Raw genomic sequence first — 22,234 nt, 5'->3', positions numbered from 1 at the left:
CTTCAATATTCTTCCCTTATTCTCTGTGCTAGTTAGAAAAACTATCTTGAAGAACTGTTGTAAGATATAAGACAGATGCTTTAGACAATATAGCACATAGAAAGTGTTCAATAACTATATTTCGTTATCAAAATTAAATTATTGGAATATGTTATTAAAATAGAATTCCTTGATTCAGGTTTATGTAGGCATATTTTAAATTTTTTAATTCAAAGAAGCCATGGTCCCTTAGAGAAAGGCTAATGACCTACAAATCCACCAGCAATATTTAACAAGGATCATCTCCCAAATTCTCCAAATTGAAACATTTAAAAATTGTTTTACAATTGAACAGATACTTTTCTACTCTAATGCCATGGAGGTTTTCAGGAAGCAGATATTATGAGACATGAAATGGAGAAAACAGCATATGCAAAGGTCTTAAGGTTTACACACTTAGAAAGAGGAAAAACTTGCAAAACCAAAGTGAAAGACTGAGCTGAAAAGGTAGGTGGGACCCAGGGTGTTTGAGTGACATTAAGTATATTAAGTATTGCTCTGTATTTAGATCATACAATGCCAGTTGGTATTGCTGAGGCCTGAGAAACTTATACTGTGATGTGAAGACAAAATTGAAGTCATGTCAACTCATTTCAAAGTGATGAAACTGATTTATTGGAAAAATAGGAATTCTACTCTACTCATTAATTAATTCTAAATCATTCATTCACTGGCTCAACTATTCAGAAGACATTTGTCAAGTGGCTGCTCTGTGGCAGGCACTGCACCAGGTGAGTACAAGTTAAGAACAATTATCTTAAAATAGCATAGTCAGATAATAAAAAGGTAGAAAAACAGAAGATCTTTGAGGTTTCAATTAACATGAGGAAAGATATAAACAGAGAGTTTCTAAAGGAGGTTACTGGTGTGGGGCATGAGGTCAGGTCTCTCTGAGAAGGTGTCCTCTAAGCCATGGCCTCAAAAAATGGAAAGTGCCAGCAGTTGAAAAATAATACCTTGGCCATTGGCAGGAAAAATAAAATGAGCGCATTTCATACAAGTACATGGTAGCTTTCTTGACTAGAGAAAAATTTGGAATTCTTTCCAATGGTGTGTGGAAGAAAATGTTAGGGCTAGAAGGGGTGTGTTGTGTGTGTGTGTGTTGTGTGTGTGTGTGTGTGTGTGTGTGTGTGTGTGTGTGTGTTATGCACTAGCCTTTGTTCTACTGGGAAGAACTTCCTGTCTTTGTTACTGCTCATTCCTTCTTCTCCTCTCTCACTTTTTACACTTAAGAAAGGACTATAGTTTAATGGCTTTAAATACACTTGACTTTTAAAACTGAAAACCACATTAAATGGTCTTAAATAAAAAGTAAGAGTCTCCTACTCGATCCCTTGCCTCCAATGCTTCCCTCTAGAGATAATCATTTTTCAGTATTTTTTGTTTTGTTAGTGGGAGAAGCTTCCAAGTGTCAAGGTCAAATAGATTCTCATGTCATACTTTAGTCTGCTCCATAGTTGAAGCATGCTTTCCTTGAGCAGTTCTGTTTTTCCTGGAGTCTTAATGGGCTTTTCTTTCTTTTGTTTCAAGAAGAAACATATGCCTTTTTCATCATCTCACTAAAATCTGCTTCTTAATCATGCTATTTGTTGAACAGAAACCACTTCCTTTTCAAAGTCATTCTTTTGATCCCTCTGCCTTCCTGTTCTAATTTGGTCTAATTATTTTCTGGGCTTGCCATGTCACTACCATTCAAGTATTTCTTTTCGTATACCCCACTTGGGTTAGTTTTATTAAATTCTTAATTCCTTCTGCATATAAATATCTACTTTTCCTAGCACCACTTGCTGAAGAAGAGGCTGTCCTTTCTCCAGTGTATTTTTTGTCACCTTTGTCAAAACTTTATTGACTGCAGATACATGGGTTTACTTCTGGATTTCTATTCAGTTGCATCACTCTATGTGCCTGTTTTTATGTCAGTGCCATGCTGTTTTGCTTATTATGTCTCTGTAGTATGTCTTGAAATCAGGTATTATTATGTCTCCAGGTTTAGTCTTTTTGCTCAAGACTGCTTGGGCTACTTAGAGTCTCTTGTGCTTCCATACAAATTTTAGCATTTTTTTGTAGTTCTGTGAGGAACATTACTGACATTTTCATGGGGAATTTAATGGAATCTATAAATCACTTTGAGTTGTATGGACATTTTAACAATACTAATGTTCTTCCAATCCTATGGACATGACTAAGCTTTCTAATTTTTTATATCTTCAGTTTCTTTCATCAGTGTTTTATAATTTTCATGGTAGAGTTCTTTCCTTTCCTTGGCTAAATTTATCCCTTGGTGTTTTGTTTTTATCTTTTTAGCTATCATTAATGGGAATGCTTTTATGATTTCTTTCTCAGCTCTATTGTTACTGACATACAAAAATACTACTGATTTTTGTATATTGATTTTGTATCTTGCAACTTTACTGAATTTGCTTAGCAGTTCTAATAATCTTCTGGTGGTGTCTTTAGGCTCTTAATACACATAGAATCATATCATCTGCAAACAGGGATATTTTGACTCCTACATTTCACCCACACAAAAATCACCTCAAAATGGATCAAAGATCTTAACATAAGTTCTGAAACTATGAAACTACTAGAAGAAAACATACGGGAAACACTTTAAAACATTTTTTTATATGACTTCAAAAGCACAAGAAACCAAAATGAAAGTACAGAAATGAGATTACATCAAACTAAAAATCTGCATAGCAAAGGAAATAATCAACAGAGTAAAAAGACAGCCTACAGAATGGGAGAAAATATTTGCCAACTATTCATCTATAAAGGATTAATACCTAGAATATATAAGGAACTCAAAAAACTTAACAAAAAACCAAATAACTCAATTAAAAAATTCAGATCAATGATCTAAAGATACTTCACAAAAGAAGAAATACAAATTATCAACAAACACAAAAATCTCATTGTAGAATGTCTATTCTCAAAACAAACTAAACAAAAACAAATGCTAGTGAGGATGTAAAGAAGAAGGAACTTTTATATACTGTTGGTGAGAATGTAAATTTGTAGGGCCATTATGGAGATCAATATGGAGGTTTTACAAAAAACTAAAAACAGAACTATCATATGATCTGGCTATCCCCATTCTGGGTATATATCTAAAACTGTGGCACTATTCACAATAGCCAAGATATAGAATCAACCCATAAGTCCAGATAAAATATTCAACACACACAATAGAATGTTATTCAGCTATAAAGAAGTATGAAATCCTGTCATTAGCAGCAAAATGGATGGGACTGGAAGATGCATGGCTTAAATGAAATAAGCCAGACATGGAAAGACAAATACTTACTGTTAGTTCTCTATCATATATGGAAATCAAAATCAGTCAACTTGTATGTAATGATAATTAAAGGTGGGAAAGGTAGGCAGAGGGTAGGTAAATGGAGGCTGGATTTGATCAGTGTACACTGTATACATGTGTGTATATGCACAATTAATATATATTAATAAAAAATAATAAGTAAATACATAAATTTGTAATTCCTTTTATGATTTTCTGGAGCTCATCCACAAGTAAAATTTTTCAGAAAATGCATGGCTAATAAATTTATTGAGACTTTAAATATCTGTCATCATTTTTTGTCTCATATTCAACTGGTAATTGAAGTAGTGATCAAATTCTACATTCAAAATAACTTTATTCAGAATTCTAAATTTATTTTTAGACACTTGCCACCCCAAGTGTTGTCCATAAACAAGCAGCTGGGCTTAGGAGTTTTCTGGAAATTGAGAGCTACCCTACCTCAGAATCTGAATTTGAATAAGCTCCCAAGGGATATGTGGATATAAGCGCATTGAGAAATGCTGCTCCATTACTCAGTGCTGCTGCTGAGAGATCTGAGATCCACCCAGTTCTTAGAAAGTAAATCTAATGCTTTCTCAGTCAGATGGTTTTGGAGAACTTCTCTGCCCTTAACTTAATGTTCTGAAATTCTCCAGGCTATGTTAAAGTGCTAACATTTCCCTGGAGGTCCCGCCAAGCCCCAGACTTGTGCTTTTCTTCAGATCTGGGGAACGTTCTTCTTTTATTTCTTTTACCTGTCTGCCTGCTATCTCTCTCAGGAATGTCCTAGATTTCCTACGATAATTCATATCTCATACCTTTTTCCTTTCATTTCATTCCCCTTGGTCTTCCTGATCTTTATTGTGGAAACTTTTCTTATGCTTTTAATTTGTGAATCACTTTATAGCTCCTTGAATGTTCATTTTTCACAGCAGGCTGTTGGTATTTTCTTTCAGTATCTGATCATCCTTATTAGATAATTTTATGGAATTATTGTTTATATTTTTGGGCGTGAAGACAGTATTGTGGTTTTATAAGAAAAGTTCCTTAATTTTAGAAAGTAAATGTTTTTAAAATTCTTAGGGAGAGGTGTTGATGTCTACAATGTGCTTTCAAGTGGTTTTGCGTATGTACATCCACACACACGAGATGATGAGGAAGTGAACATTTTAATATGAACAGGTGTGAGCATGTGATAAAACCAGGTGGAAGGCATCCACCAGACGTTTGTTGCACTAGTGCTAAAAGTTGAAAATAAGAAAAACAAAGCAAAACTGTCTGATGATTATTGATTGATTATTCATACTCTGGATATTCTTAGGAAAATATCCCTGGGAGTTGAAAATTCCTCAGGAATCAGATAATTACTTAAAGGAAAACAGATAATTACTTGGTCTTTTTTTTCCTCCCCCTCCATTCAAGTTTGATGAAAACTACAAAGACCAATGGCTAATGCCAGACTACTGGTATGTAATATGCATCAGTGGGCATGCCCCACAGCACAGCTCAGGTCATTCTCACCAGGCAAGAAAAGTTGGTCTTCCCAACCCATGCAGGAAAAGCCTGGCCTGGCCACATCACATCTTGACAAAGTCTAAGGTCTAGCATTTTAAATACAAGTGCAAAAGAAGTTTTGTTCTCATGCCTGCCTCTGTAGCCTGACACTAAAATGACTCACTTCTCACTTACTTGGAAAGTTCACTCTCACTTATTTGGAGAATATTCTTTGCTCATCTGGACAAGAGGCTTGATAATATCACTGCTAGGCTTCCAGCCAGGGAACACATATTGTGCTATCAGCAGCTCCCAGACAGAAGTCTCTACAACAGAAGTTGCCTGGCCACACAGGAAGTAGGTGCCTCTGCTTGGTTTTTAAGCAAGTTCACTGTAGGTCATTTGTAGGTTTGCATATTTTCACTGCAGGATAATGGACTATCTACGCAAAGGCTCTGACTGCCCCTCTGTAGGAATGGACTAGGAAGGGATCTGTCTTGGTGTAACTCTAATGAAGCTAAAGAAAGTTATAATGGGATTTCATGGGTGTGGGTAGTAATTGGATTTGGTGAAGGATATAACTAAATTTCTCCAATGGCCTACAACCTCTCCCCCGGGGAAATAATGAAAGGGTCAGGAAACCTACAATGTTGCTTAAAGGGAAACATGGAAAACCTGCAGAAATTCTAAAGCACATCTCTTCAACCATGGTACAGCAGTCCAAGCACCTTGAAGATGGTGACTTAACTTTTAGGTAGATAGTTGAGAGCAATGAAGATAATATCAGAATACTGTGAAACTCACTGACCAGTTACTGTTCCTTACTCTCCTGAAATTTCCCTTTCTACTTCAGATAGGAAAACTCAATCAGAGTCCAGTGCAGAGAAGGGTAGCCTTTCCAAGATGGGCAGATGCCAACACACAAAAGGAAGATCAGGTTGATCAGTGCAGGTAGGCAGCACCGCCTCTCCTGTCATTGTATATGCATTGCCTACAGATGCCAGGTAGCCTGAAAACTCTAGGTATACAGATGGCATGTGAACAGGTTTCCTTTTGGGGTGTGTTGACTAATGGCAATCAGGCAGGCTCCCTATCACCCAGGGATTTCTTATTGCACCTCAAAAGACCCAGCCTTCCCTGAGCAACCTATTAAGCACACTTCCCTGAGAAGGTGTCAGGAATTGTGGTAGATGTTATTTCTGTGGTCAGGTGCTCTGATGTGGAGAGTTGGCTGTTTTGCTGTTAGGCACACCTTTGCGTAAATGTCCTGCTCTCTGCCTCAAACCCTTGTCTGCTCTGAGTCCCTGTGACCCAGCACCTCTTCAGATGCAGCCAAGCCAAGAGAAACAACTCCAACTCCAGCTGTGTTCACTCAGGTTGCCCCACCATTTTCACTCCAATTTCATTCCATGCTTTCCATTCTCCAGAAATTAATCAGAGGCAAACAACATGCAGGGAGAGCATGTTTACAAATGACACATTTGTCAAAGGATTTGGGACTACCCTATGTAAAGAACTCTCATATTTCAATAATAAAAACTCACAGGGTCTTTCACAAGACAAAAATTATTAGTTTTGATGAAGTCTAATTTATATATATATATATATATATATATATATATATATATATAGTGTGTGTGTGTGTGAGAAATTGCAAATTTTAATATTTTTACATTGAACTATATTAATTTTTTTATTCATTTATTCACATGTGCATAATTGTTTGAGTCATTTCTAGATTATGCTTTTGTTGTCAAGTCTAAGAATATTTTCCCTAGCCCTTGGTCTTAAAAGTTTTCTCCTAAGTTTTTTTTTTCTAAAAGTTTTTAAATTTTACTTTAAGTCCATGATCCACTTTGAATTTAACATATTTTCATGGGTCTGCTTCTGGGCACTCCTTTCTGTTCCATTTACCCATGTGTCTGTCTCTACTGCTGGAGCTATATCATGAATACTGGGTACGGTAATCCTTGCACTTGATTCTTATTTCTTATATAGTTATTCTAGCTTTTGTGTATTTCCACGTAAAATTTAAAACCATGATGTTAGCTATAATTTTTGTAGATTTTCTTTATTAAGTTTAAGACATTCCCTTCCTTCCTAGTTAACTGAGAGTTTGTATCTTGAAAGATTGTTCACTTTTGTCAAGTGTTTTTTTCTGTGTAAACTAATATGATCATATGACATTTTCTCCTTTAATCTATTGACATAGTGAATTGCATTTGATTGACTTTTGAATGGTGAAGCAGCCTTATGTATATATACTTCATTTTGTATACTGGCAGATTCAATTTGTTAATATTTTGGTAAGGATTTTGGTAACTAAGTTTAGGAGAGATATTGGTATGTAGTTTTGCTTTCTTTCCCTACTGTCTTTGTCTACATTTTGTATCAGGTAATTCTAGCCTCCTAAAATGAACTGAGAGGTATTCTCTCCTCTTCCACTTTCGGGAAGAGATTATAAAAAATCCTTAATTGGTATATGTACACAAAGGGATATTATTCAGTTATAAAATGTGAAATAATGTCACTTACAAAAAAACCTGATAAAACAGGAGGTTATTAAGTTAAATAAAATTAACCAGACACAGAAAGATAAGTATCCTATGTTTTCTCTCAAAAATTTAGAAAAAAAATGTATGACTTGAAAATAGAAGACAGACTATTATGGAAGAGGATCAGGGAAGGGGAGAGGCAGGAAGGTAAGGGAGGATGAAGACCATCAAAGCATGATATATGCATGCATGGAAATGTCACAGTGAAATCCATTAATTTGTACAATTAATATGACTCAATTATAATAATAAAAGACATAATGTGTGCTGATTACTTCTAAGTGTTTGGAGAAATTCCTCTTGTCTTCCTGTTATTGATTTCTAGTTTCATTCTATTTTTGTCAGAAAATATTCTGTATCATTTAAATTCCTTTAAATTTGTTGAGGTTTATTTTATGAACCAAGATTTAGTCTATCATCTTGATGAAGGCTCTATGAGTGCTTGAAAATCAGGTGTTCTGCTTTCATTAGTCTGACTATTCTATATATGTTAAATAAGTCCTACAGCTCTATTGTGTTGTTCAGTTCTTCCATATCCTTTCTGATTTCCTGTCTAGTAGTTCTGCCAGAAGTTAAAAGTGATATGATCAGGTCTACAATTAGTGACTACATCTCTCTCTCTCTCTCTCTTTCTCGTTCTCTTTCTCTCATTCACTCTCTCTCAAATCTTACTTTCATTAATCTCTCTTTACCTCCCCACCTTTAAAATATGATTGTCTGAAGTATTTCTTTCATATACATTGAAAAGTACATCATAAGATGTTACAGGGAGAAATCCAAGATGGCAACTAGGGTATGGAAGCAGAAAGCCTAAGCTCTGTGACTCCAAAATCTCCCTGAGATGCTGGAGCCACACTTGGGTAATTCTGACTGCTTCTAGCCAAAATAGTAACTACCGTCAAACTAGGTTCAGGAAAAAATTGAAAGACTGACTCACAAATCAGCCTTTAATTACACCTAACAGCTGCGACCTGCTGCACAGCCAGAAAGGTGGGTTCAGGGAAACCCTCCTTCCCCACTCAATTGTTTATTTTTTTTTCTTTTCTTTTTTCTTTCCTTTTCTTCTCCTTCCTCCATCAAGTGGAAATAAAGTACCAACCAGAATCAAACTTTCAACATCCTGATCCCCTAGCCCATGGAAATCCTCCCCATGCTACATTATACTGAGAAAATTTGGTGCCATTGCTCACCACTGCTGCCATCACTGCTGGCACTGCCAGCTCCAAACTTGCCTGCTCATCAATTGACAGAACAAACAGGTGAGCACCACACACCACGTGGAACTCCCCTATCCACCCCCAGGAACATAAACCAGCACAGCCCCTGGGAAGACTGATCCCCCCCAACAAAACTGAACAACAAACAGTGAACTATAATCTAGCAAGGACATAGGGGAGGGCAACTGGAACACTGAAAGTGCACTGGAGAAAGGGGGAGGAGCAAAGAACTGGTTTCAGCACCAAACTGTCAGTAAACAAACACAGGAAAGGCAGTGAAGACAGAGAGTGTGCAGGCAATAAGCCACTCCCCAAAGTAGGGAAGGTAGTGGATCACAGGACTCATCTCCTGAGATAGAAAGCAGCATCCAAAACTGAACTGCCATGCAAAACTGAAAAACAAACAACGAACTGTAAAAAAACATGCTCAGAGGAGGGGACAGGTGGAAAACAGCCTGCCCCAGAGAAAGAGGGCAGGGCAAATAAATAAATACCCAGCATGGAAATCCCAGTAAACAAACACAGCAATAAGCCACCTCCAAAGCAAGCAGGTAGTGGATTGCAGAGCTGATCTCCTGAACCAGAGGGCAGCATTCAAAACTGAACTTCCCCACCTCCTTGTGGAAGGAGCTGACCAAACAGCTGAGGCTGAAAGATAACACAGCTATCAGCTGGGGAAATCAATAGCTATGACCACTTCATGATCTGACAAACCTACCTCATATCACAATTTCAATTAATCTGGTGGACAGAACAAAGCACTACTCACAAGCCAGTCACCTGGTGAGATCACATCAGAGCTTCTGCTTATATGCCAACACTAGGACTAGATGTTGGAGGAGTAACTCCAGAACTTAAACTAAGCCTGAAATTCTATTATTCCTGGTGGTTTGTTTTGTTTTGTTTTTTCCTGTTTTTTCATTTGTTTTATTATTGTGGGTTTTTTTTCTATTTTCTTTCAATATTATCAACATTACCATCATCATCTTCTCATCCCTACTCTCATCCCATTCACTCTCCCTCCTGCTCCTGTGCCAAAATCCATTGCTCTTCTTCTCAATTACTTTTTCTGCCCCTTCTCATCCACTCTCTCCCCCTGCCCATACCTTCCCCTCCCATTCTCCCCCAACCGGTCACCAGACTACCCCTCCCTCTTACACACTCACCACCTGCTGACCAACCTATTATACCAACTTTACACAACCCCAACCCCCTGCAATCCCTGACACAAGCACCTTACACTACAACAGAAGTACACCCAAACACACACAAGGGCCACAAAACCCAGCAGCCCTTGCTCTGCATCCCCCACTCACCCACCCCACATCCCAGCTCCCCTTTTAGTACCACCCTATCCAACTCCCCAAATTTCTATAGGTAGCCTAACAAATGTTAACCCCCTCAACCTCCACTGCTTATAGATAGTACCACCAAGGAGTCTTATATATAATATATAAACTACTGGTCAGGTATTGAACTTGTGAATTAGTTATTGCTAAATTACACCTCCAGACCAGGGACAGAAATAACACACCACCCTAGCTAATAATCAAGACAGCCAAAACACAAAAAATAAATCAAGGGAAAGAAAACAGATGACTAAAGCCACCAACTAGCAATCAAGAACATAATTGCACAGTACCAAGTAGAGTGGAAGGAGAGTGGAGGAAGGAGAAGGGATGGAAACCACTCTCCTCAAAAAAATAATTTAATACAGGATTCAGAGGGAAATGAAGAAAATGAATACTCAGTTCCTGACCCCCAAAAAACATAGATAAATGACACCAAGGAACCAGCAATGCCCACAAAAACAGCCTCAAAGAAGAAATCTTGTAAGTAATCAATGAGAATTTCATGGAGAAGATACTACAAAAGATTCTCCAAGGAATTCTGCACACAGAAGATGAAAGCAAACAAAACCGCAAGAGGATGGGCAGTATCAAGCCACAGGAGAAGAGACAGGGAGTCAGAGAGAAACATTGATTCAGCTGCACACAATCAAACCCTTAAACAACAAAAACAACTAAATGGCAGGAATCACCACATACCTATCAATATTAACACTGAATACCAATGGACTCCACTCCCCCATCAAAAGTCACCATGTGGCAAACTGGATTAAAAAGGAAGATCCAAGAATCTGTTGTTTAAGGAGACCCATTTCACCGAAAGAAACAAGCACTGGCTTAGGTTGAAAGGATGGGAGAAGATTTACCAAGCCAATGGGCCCTAAAATAGCAGGAGTAGCAACAGTTACATTAGACAAGCAGACTTCAAACCTACATAGATCAAACGAGTTAAAGAAGGACATGTCATACTAATAAAATGGGAAATACACCAAAAGGAAATAACAATTGTCCACCTATATGCACCCAATGTCAGTGCACCCAATGTCATCAAACATACTCTAAAGGACTTAAAAGCACATATAGACTCCAACACAGTAGTAGTGGGAGACATTAATACCTTCTATCACCAATAGATAGGTCATCCAAATAAAAAAACAATAAAGAAATTCTAGAACTAATTCACACCAAATTTCACACATCAAATGGACCTAGCCGATGTCTATAGAATATTTCATCCAACTTCTGCACAATATACATTCTTCTCAGCAGCCCATGGAACCTTCTCAAAAATTGATTATATCTTAGGGCACAAAGAAAGCCTCAACAAATATAAGAAAATAGAAATATTCCCATGCATTCTGTCTGATCACAATGCACTAACACTAAAACACAACAACAAAAACAACTTCAGAAAATATGCAAACAATTAGAAGCTGAACAACACATTGCTCAATGATCAGTGGGTTATTGATGAAATAAAAGAGGAAATTAAGGGTCCTGGAAGTTAATGAAAAGGAAGACATGACCTACCAGAACCTATGGGACATAGCAAAGGCAGTTCTAAGAGGAAAGTTTATAGACATGAATACATATATTAAAAGCACAGAAAGGTCTCAAATCAATAACCTAATACTACACCTCAAGCTCCTAGAAAAATAAGAGCAAGCAAAACCCAAAATAAGCAGAAGGCAGAAGAAGAGCAATAATAAAATAAGGGCCAAAATTAATGAAATAGAAACAAAAAAACCATACAAAGAATCAATAAAACAGAAAGCTGGTTCTTTGAAAGAATAAACAAGATTGACAGACCCCTGGCAAATCTGACTAAAATGAGGAAGGAAAAGACCCAAATAAGTAAAATCAGAACTACAAAAGGGAAGATAACAGCAAACACCAAGGAAATTCAGAAATACAAATGGGAAGATAACAGCAAACACCAAGGAAATTCAGGGAATCATTGGACACTACTTTGATAACCTATATTCCAATAAATTTGAAAATCTTGAATAAATAGAAAAATTTCTAGATATTTATGACCATCCAAAACTGAACCAAGAGAATATTAACCACCTAAGCAGATATATAACACAAAATGAAATTGAAGTAGCAATAGAGTCTCCCAAAAAAGAAAATTCCAGGACTTGATGGATTCTCTGCTGAATTCTATCAGACCTTTAAAGAAGAACTAATAGCAAATCTCCTTAAACTTTTCCACAAAATAGAAAGGGAAGGAATACTGCCTAACTCATTCTATGAAGCCAGTATTACACTAATCCCAAAACAACACAAGGACACACCCAAAAAGAACTATAGGCCAATCTCCTTAATAAACAACTATGCAAAAATCCTCAATAAATGGCAAACCAAATCCAACAACCTATCAGAAAGCTCATTCACCATGACCAAGTCAGCTTCATCCCAGGGATGCAGAGGTGGTTCAACATATGCAAATCAATAAATGCAATATAGCACATTAATAGAAGCAAAGACAAAAACTACTCGATCATCTCAATAGATGCAGAAAAGGCCTTTGATAAGATCCAACACCACTTCATGATAAAAGCTCCAAAAAAAGCTACGAAGAGAAGGAATGTACCTTAACATTCTAAAGGCTCTATATGACAAACCTATAGCCAACATCATACTTAATGGAGAAAAACTGAAACCATTTCCCCTAAAATCAGGAATAAGACAAGGGTGCCCACTCTCCCCACTCCTATTCAACATAATCCTGGAATCCCTAGACAGAGCAATTAGGCATTAAGAAGAAATAAAAGGAATACAAACAGGTAAAGAAGCTGTCAAAATATCCCTATTTGCAGATGACATGATCCTATATCTTAAAGACCCAAAAAACTCTACCCCAAAGCTCCTATACACCATAAACAGCTTCAGCAATGTGGCAGGATACAAAATCAACTTAGAAAAATCATTAGCTTTTCTATACACCAACAATGAACAAATTGAGAAAAAATATATGAAAACAATTCCATTTACATAGCCTCAAAAAAATCAAATATCTAGGAGTAAACTTAACAAAGGATGTGAATGACCTCTATAAGGAGAACTACAAACCTCTAAAGAAAGAGATTGAGGAAGACTACAGAAGGTGGAGAGATCTCCCATGCTCATGGATTGGTAGAATCAACATAGTAAAAATGTCTATACTCCCAAAAGTAATCTACATGTTTAATGCAATTCCCATCAATATTCCAATGACATTCATCACAGAGATTGAAAAACCTACCCTAAAGTTCATTTAGAAACATAAGAGACTGAATAGCCAAGGCAATACTCAGCAAAAAGAGCAATGCTGGAAGCATCACAATACCCAACTTCAAACTATATTACAAAGCAATAACAATAAAAACAGCATGGTATTGGCACAAAAAAAGACATGAAGACCAGTGGAACAGAATAGAGGACCCAGATATGAATCCACACAGCTATGCCCACCTTATTATTGACAAAGACACCAAAAACATATGATGGAGAAAAGACAGTCTCTTCAACAAATGTTGCCAGGAAAAGTGGTTACCTGCCTGCAGAAAACTGAAACTAGATCCATGTCTATCACTCTGTACTAGTATCCACTCAAAGTAGATTAAGCACCTTAATATCAGACCTGAAACTCTGAAGTTAGTACAGGAAAGAGCAGGGAGTACTCTGGAAGCTATAGGTCTAGGCAAGGACTTCCTCAGTAGAATCCCAGCAGCCCGAAAAGAAAGGAGGACAAATGGGACTACATGAAATTTAAAGGCTTCTGCACAACAAAAGAAATGGTCTCTAAACTGAAGAGACCACCCACAGAGTGGGAGATAATATTCACTGGATATACATCAAACAAAGGACTGATAACCAGAATATACAGGGAACTCAAAAAACTAAACTCCCCCCAAATCAACAAACGAATTAAGAAGTGGGCAAGTAAACTGAACAGAATTTTTTCAAAGGAAGAAATCCAAATGGCCAAAAAATGCATGAAAAAATGCTCACCATCCCTGGCCATAAAGGAAGTGCAAATCAAAACCACACTAAGATTCCACCTCACCCCTGTTAGAATAGCTATCATCAAAAACACCACCAAAACAGGTGTTGACAAGGATGTGAGGGGAAAAAGGAACCCTGCTGGTGGGAATGCAAGCTAGTGCAACCACTCTGGAAAACAATATGGGGGCTTCTTAAAAAACTAAACATGTATCTGCCATATGATCCAGCAATTCCACTTCTAAGGATATACCCAAAGGAATGCGACTCAGGTTACTCCAGAATCACCTGCACACCCATGTTTATTGCAGCGCTATTCACAATAGCCAAGTTATGGAAACAGCAAGATGCCCCACTACTGACAAATGGATTAAGAAAATGTGGTATTTATACACAAAGGAGTTTTACTCAGTCATGAAGAAGAATGAAATCTTATCATTCACATGTAAATGGATGGAACTGGAGAACATCATCCTGAGCAAGGTTAGCCAGGTTCAGAAGACCAAAAATCATGTTCTCCCTCATATGCAGATTTCAGACCTAAAACAAATGCAGTAATATTATTGGACATGGGTCACATGCCAAGTGGAGAACATGTACAGGAGAAATAGAGAAAGGCTGGAAACCCAAAACTTGAAAGTGTTCGGTGTGCTCCCTACAAAGAAGCCAATAAAGTAATCTTAGACTAACAAAGGCCACTATGGGAGGTGACTGGGAAATAGTGAAGAGGTCTGGTAGAGATGAATCAATTCAGGTTGAAATACACATGTGCATGGAAGCAATGCTAGGAATCTCTCTGTATAGCTATCTTTATCTCAAGCTAGCAAAAATACTATGTCTTTTTTATTATCTCTTATGTTTTATCTTCAACAAAATTGGAGAAGAGGGCAGAACAGGATCTTCCTAGAAGCAAAGTGGAGGTAGGAGAGGGGGAGGGGTGGAGGCATGGAGGAGAGATGGCCCAAACAATGTATGCCCATATGAATAAATGAATAAACAATGAAAAAGATGTTATAATTGTTGCCTCAAATATTACATATAATTTATTAACCTCATGACAACAAAGGATAGTGTACTATATTTACTCTTATTTTTAGCCATCTCCAGATTCTTTCCATTTTGAAGTTCTAAGCTTTCTTCCATTATCTTTTTCTTTTCTATCTAGAAAACTTCCTTTAGTCACTTTTTAAGGGCAGGCCTTCTAGCAAATCAAATTCTATTTATTTTCCTTAATCTGATAGTATCTTTATTTCTCCTTTAATCTGGAATGATATTTTCACTGTATTTAAAATTTGTTGTCAACTTTTCTTTTCTTACAGTATTTGAAAATGTTGTGCCATTTTCTTCTGGCCTCTATGGTTTCAGGTGAGAAATCTGCTGTCACTTGAATTGGTGTTCCCCTATGTATAATGAATCACTTCCCTCAAGACTTTTCTTTGACTTTAGTATTGAGAAGTTTAATTACAATGTGTCTTGTGGTGAATTTCTTTGGGTTTGTCCTACTTGAGGTTCACTAGATGCTTTGGATCTGCATTTGTACATCTTTCAACAAATTTGGGGTATATCTAGCCATTATTCCCTTGAGTACCTGCTAATCTTCATTTCCTCTTTCCTCTCCTTCTGAGACTGAGATATACAGATGTTAGCTCTTTTATTATTGTTACACAAGTCCCTGAGATTCTATTTTTAAGTTCTCAGGTGTTCAGATAGAATTTATTCTATTGATCTACCCTTAAGTTCACTGATTCTATTCTCTGTCTTCTCCACATTAACAATGAGGTCATTCTACAAGTTTGTATTTCATCTATTGTATTTTTCAATTCTGTAATTTACATTCAATCCCTTTTTAATTCTTCTCTTTATTTGTTGAAATTTTTCTATTTGTTTCAAGGGTACTTCCTTCCTTGAAGGACTTTTTAATGACAGTTACTTTAAAATCCTTATATAATTCCTCCATCTAATATTTCCTCTTCCCAGTGTCAGCATCTGTGACTTTTCCACTTAATTTATGATTTTCCTAGCTCTTCATATGATGTGTGCTTTCAATGGAATCCAGAGTATTTGGATATTATGAGTTCCTATTTAATCTTGAGGTGCAGCAAAGGGACCTGGTGGGTGAGCATGTTCATCTCTCTGCTGAGTCTCACTACCCTGGTAAAAATGGGGGTAGTCTTCCTGCCTTGTGGAAGACGGGTGGGGTAAAAATTCAGCTCCCTTTGGCCCTGTTGATATCAGAGTATGGGAGGGAGGATGCAGAATGCTTATTAGCCCAATTTCCCACCACCTCATTACACCTATTGATATTGGGTAAAGGTAGAGTCTCAGCTCCTGCTGACTCTTGTTAAAACCGGGGAAAGGAAAGCAGAATATTATCTTCATATCACTTCATTATATTGATGCTAAGTGAGGCTAGGACTCAGCTCTCCATCTGACCCTCCTTTGGAATTGAGAGGGGTGAGAGGTGTTAAGGTTTGAGTCTAAAATTTCTCCCTAAAGTTCAAGTGCTAAAGGCTTAGTTGCCAGCTTTTAGTCCATTGATGAGTTCATAATTTGATGGGCTATTTGAAGAAAACAATAGAAATTTAGGAGGTGGGACCTAGTTGAAAGGAGTGGTTCCTTGGGGGCATGCCTTGGTAACTATATCTTGTTTCCAGCCCCTTCCTCCTGGCTCTCTGCTTTCCAACTACCATGAGATGAGCAGTTTTTCTCTGCCACATGCTCCCCATTATGATTTTCTGCCTCACCCTGGCCTAGAAACAGCTGAGTCAAGTGACCAGGGACTGAAACCTCTGAAACTGAACCAAAGTAAATATTTTTCTCCTTTAAGTTGTATTTTGTCACAGTGATAGAAAGCTGACTAACATAAGAGGGAAGGCATCAAAGTGTCCATTAGCCCTGCTTCACACTGCCTTGTTTGATTTCTTATTGTCATGTGGGTGTGATTTATTTCTTCCCTGGGTCCTCTTATGCCACAGTGGGGAAAATGGAAAGTGCTAGGGCTGGGGTTGTGGCTCAAGTGGTAGAATGCTTGCCTAGAAAGCATAAGACCCTGAGTTCAAAGACAAGTACTATAAAAAAAAAAAAAGTGCTGCTACCAATACTCACACCTTCTGGTATAGTCTAATTGATGTCAAGTAGAGTTAGGGATTCTGCTCCCAACTGGAAACATAATGGTGATTAGCTCCAACCTACATTACCTGATTGATGCAGAGGCTTAGTTCACCAATAGGCCCCGCTGACACTATCCTGAGGGTCTCCTCTCAGGATAGTCTACCAGGAGGAAGATGGAAGATTAGCTTCCTGCTCAGTCCTACCAACACCACTGGGTTCTATCTACTTCCTTGGGTCAGGCATGAGATAGCAGGTTACCTCCCTGGCAGACCCTTCTAAAATTGCTAGTGGAGAAGTGGGGAGAGGGTCAGGTTTTTACCCATGTGTATCTGATGTAAAGTGCAAATTGCCAAAAAGATTTTCTACTGTTAGGCCCCCATGTTCCTGATCCTTCAGCTATGAGAGTAGGATTTTTTCTTGGAGTACACTTTGTCCATGCTTGTTATAAATTCAGGGGAAAATGCCCTGACTGGGATCATGGGAGGCAATAAGGAAACCCAAATAAATTATTGACTTTTCATCTCTCAAGTTCCAAGGTCCCCAGGGAGCCGCCCTTCTTCCTTTCTTCTTCCACTGTCTCTTGTAACTTGTTTTTTGAGCCATGTCCAGGGATTTTTTTTAATTGCAAGGGAGAGGACCTGGAGAGAATGTGTCTATTTCATTTTGGCAAGCCAGAAGTCACCATTCTTCTAGCTTAAAAACACAAAATGTAATCATATTTTATATACAATTTTATATCATTTTTACTTACCACAAATTTTTCATTTCTGTTATAAATAGAACTCTTTAAAGGCTATATAATATAATTCCCTGAGTGGTCAGACAATCGTTTTACTATTGTTGAAAATTTGGATTCCAGCATTATTGCTACAATAAATAATGAAGTGGTAAGAATGTTTGTGCCTTAAGTTCTTCTGTATTTAGGATTATTACCTTAGGATAGAGTCCCAGGAGTAGAATTACATATGGCTCAAAACAACATTCAAGAAAACCCTTTGTGTTCTCATAGACAACAAAATTTCAGCATGTTTTCAGACACAAGACAACTTGATAGAAAAGAAAATAGCATTGCAATTTGCTCTAATATGCATTTCTTTAATCACCAGTGAAGTTGATCAGTAGTTCTCCTTTTGTAAATTTGCTGTTCATCTTTGGGGACTTACGTAGTCTTTTGAAATAGCCTTCCTAGTGGGAGAATCTGACTCAATACATACAAGTAGTTTTATAAAACCAAAAAGACATAGCTCAACATCAAAGATAAACTAAAAGAGAAATGATTTAATCCCCTGTTCAGCTACTGCAAATTTCGAGTGGCCAATAGGAAAATACCTGCCAATTAAATAAAGACAGCAAATGAAGATAAAACATGAAACACTTCAGAGTTTTGGATAACCCTTGATCTTGAAAATTATGCTATTTAAAATGAATAAACATTTGCTGAATCTTACCTGAAGCAAAACAATATTGTCACCTTCAAAAGTTACAAGCACATCTGTGTCACACTTTAGGCCCGAGATTCGGTTTTCCATCATGTAACCCTAGTGCAGAAGAAAGAGGGGGAAAAAAGCCCCACATCTTTACTTTGCAATCACATCATTATACAGGACTAACATTTTCTTTGAGATAAAAAAATACACAAAATTGAAAAGAATAAAATAGCCATATATCACCTACTTAGAATAATCATTATAAGAAATTTCAATCCACCATGTTAGCTTTGGATCACAAATACTATTTTAGGGTTGCCTTCATTAGTAGCAAAAACATTTAAAAATAGTCATGTCATATTTTTCCAATAGCTTTCAATAAATTATACAAGCACGGATTTTGGAGCTGTAGATACAGCTCAGTGGTAGAGTGCTTAACTAGCATTCGCAAAGCCCTGGGTTTGATCCCCAGCACTGCAAAAAGTAATAAAGACATATATTGTTTTCTATCTCCCTTCCAGATATTATGAATTCTAATACATGTCAAAGTATTAGCTATTACATCCCATTCTATGCAAGGTAATGATGCCTTCGCCCACACACAATCCTTCTAAAAATTGGAAGACAGACCTATGAAAATTCTTGGGAGGCAACACAAAAGTCTTAAATTGCCACTCTGCATCTTACTGTCATTAACTACTCTGCATCATAAATTCATATTCTGGCTAGTCCTCTTTCTCCTCCCCATCTTCCTCTCCTCCTCCTCATTCCTCTCCCCCTCCTCTTCCCTGACATCCAGTTTCAATGGCAGTAGCTCACAACTCATTTTCCAAGTTTCCTCACATAAGCTAAGGACTTGGTTACTCAAGATCCAGGCAAAACTTGAAGGAAGCAAATCTTGCCCTTGGCCTTAGGCCTTTCCCCTTCCAAGACCTCCACAGCTCTCCTTCAGCTCATGTTCTCATCATGAAACCCCCAGAATCTTGCCTACTATCCAAATCTGCTTCCACAGACCACTCCAGCCTGTCACTCTATTACAAGTGATTGTCCTATTACTTCTTCTGGGAGCATTTGAAATTAGTACATTGACTCCAAATAGAGATTGACAATCTTTTTGCCCCTGTTAAAATTTTCAAGCCATATGAGATACAGAAGATCAAAGAAAGGTGGTCAAGAATCCTCAGTGCCCAGGGACCTGCTTCATTTCTGAAAGCATCCACAGAACTTCTGGGATCCTGGTGCCTACATAGCCATGAAAACCTGTGAGCATCAGCCTTGTTCCCTGCTGGGAGAACTACCAGCCCATCTTCCCGTTTCCCCTCAGTGTCACAACTGGACAGTGTTACCACCTGCAGCTGACAAAAGCAAAGGAGCTTGTCAGAATCCTTTTCTTTTTTTTTTTAATTTTATTATTCATATGTGCATACAAGGCTTGGGTCATTTCTCCCCCCTGCCCCCACCCCCTCCCTTACCACCCACTCTGCCCCTTCCCTCTCCCCCCCACCCCCTCAATACCCAGCAGAAACTATTTTGCCCTTATTTCTAATTTTGTTGTAGAGAGAGTAGAAGCAATAATAGGAAGGAACAAGGGTTTTTGCTGGTTGAGATAAGGATAGCAATACAGGGCATTGACTCACATTGATTTCCTGTGCGTGGGTGTTACCTTCTAGGTTAATTCTTTTTGATCTAACCTTTTCTCTAGTTCCTGTTCCCCTTTTCCTATTGGCCTCAGTTGCTTTTAAGGTATCTGCTTTAGTTTCTCTGCGTTGGCTGACATAAAATTAAATTGATCCTTTTTATGGATGAATAAATAAGTACTTTTCCAACCAGGAGAAGTTCTATCTCCTCAGCCCACAACCACATGGCTAAGCCCGCCTCACAGACAGACCACATGAAGTCAGATTCTGACTGAGCCATTCATGACTCATGTTCACCTGATCCCAGGGCTGACTCAATTTCATCATTCTGATTCTACCTCACAGTGAGTACTCACTGCAAGTCTGATACTGATCTAAGAGTTTGATACAAACTTCATCTACTTCCCTCATCCTTTTCATTTTCATAACAGCACTGTGAAGTGAACGTTACCCACATTTTACAGATGAAGAAAGCAAGGTTCAGGGACTTTCTGAATGCTCTGGAATCATCTCTCAAGTTCCAGTGTGGAAAAAAGATGAACACTAAGTTCACCACCTCCATGTTGAAAAGTTATACCTAAGAAGAACAGCTGTTAACAACACACAAAATAAACAGTGTGGAAGAAACTCCTTTTCTCTGAGCATGTTGCTCTCGTCTTCCCCAGTGGAGGACAGGGCAACATGTTCTTGTTCCCTGACACCATGTTGGAAATCAGATAATCTAGGCTTTAAAACGGCCAAAGGAATAATCTACTCAAAGGACAGCGACAGTAGAACCAGCAAAAAAATATCAACAGTCTCTCAGAGAACAGGTCATGGAGGAGTCCTGTGAGCATAAGGTGTTTTACCTTATAATGGTCTTCAAATGCAACATAATTTACTTCTCTCCTAGGTGGTAGAACTCTGCTTTGGACTCCTCCTCTGGTTTGAAAGACTTGATGATTCCAGACTCTGAAGCCCTTGAGAGCTGAGGAAACATGGCTTATAGCTCTCACAGAATTTGCAGGAAACTGAAACAGCGAAGAGAAACTCCAAGTCCAACACGAGCGAGACAGCAGCTGTGGGCAGCACATTGTTTCCTAGCACCTGAAATTGCCAACGGTGCATTTACCATCTAATTTCCTCAGAATAGACCTCACTGGATTCTAAATCCTTGGAACATCTGAAGTGACACATTTAAAAGCTAACTGGGCTCAGAAAGTCCTAACATCCATGGTCTGGGTGAGTATGCATGCTAGTTTAGAGAAAACTCTATGATGTAGGGAAGTTAATGAATGGGGACTTAATAGCTGTCTTCTTGAGGGACTCAAATTCTATGTTTGGAGCCAAATGATTATAAATAGTGTGTGCATGTGTATTTTTTAATTAAAATTATTTTTTGGTTTTTTATTTATTTTAATTTTTTATCATTCATATGTGCATACAATGTTTGGGTCATTTCTCCCCCCTTCCCCCACCCCCTAACTAACCCCCCTGCCCCCTCCCTCGCCCCCCCATCCCCTTGCTGATAAATAAGCAGTATAAAAAATCAGAAAGTAAAGAAAATCAAAAGGGAAAAAGAAGGTTGGGCACAGTGGCTCTCATCTTTACTTCCAGCATTCTGGAGGCTGAGGCAGAAGGATTATAGATTTGAGGCCAGCCTGGGTTACATAGTGAGACCATGTCAAGAGGGGGGAAAGGGAGAGGAAAGGGGAAGAAAGGGAAGGGAAGGGGAAATAGAAAGGGAAAGGGGAAAGGGGAAGGAGGAAAGGAGAGGGGAGGGGAGGAGAGGGAAAGGGGAAGGGAAGGGAAGGAAAGAAGATAAAAGTCACCCACTACTTCATGGTGTGGAAGATGAATATGTGCCTGAAAAAGAAAAATCCCAAGAAAAAGGCTCAAGATAGGAACTCTCTTCATTATAGTCTCTGGTCAGAAGTCCCCACCAAGGGGAGGCCACCCCAGACTCTTCTGTCTAAAACAATCGCCCCACCGACCGCCTTTATGTGCCTTTCCCTTTTACTCCTTATCTTTAAGACAGTTAACCTTACTGGCCTGCCAGAAACCTGGGCCTGGAGATTTTCCAGGGCCTCTGCTGCCACCTTGTTCTCAACCTCCCCTCATGCTGCCCTACCTCTACC

The 22,234-nt window shown here is 38.2% G+C and overlaps 1 protein-coding gene across 1 annotated transcript in view; it reads right to left on the bottom strand.

The window, feature by feature from the left end:
• Window positions 1-22,234, bottom strand: part of Acoxl (acyl-CoA oxidase like) — a 353,884-nt gene that overhangs the window by 114,409 nt on the left and 217,241 nt on the right. Inside the window, exon 13 of the mRNA XM_074050254.1 lies at window positions 18,502-18,591. Within this exon, the coding sequence (XP_073906355.1) occupies window positions 18,502-18,591 (90 nt within the window). The remainder of the gene's footprint in view (window positions 1-18,501; window positions 18,592-22,234) is intronic.

The sequence above is a fragment of the Castor canadensis genome, chromosome 12, assembly GCF_047511655.1.
Source record: "Castor canadensis chromosome 12, mCasCan1.hap1v2, whole genome shotgun sequence".
Lineage (NCBI taxonomy): Eukaryota > Metazoa > Chordata > Mammalia > Rodentia > Castoridae > Castor > Castor canadensis.
The sequence above is the reverse complement of the archived record's forward strand: the minus strand, read 5'-3'. Positions and strand labels throughout refer to the sequence as shown.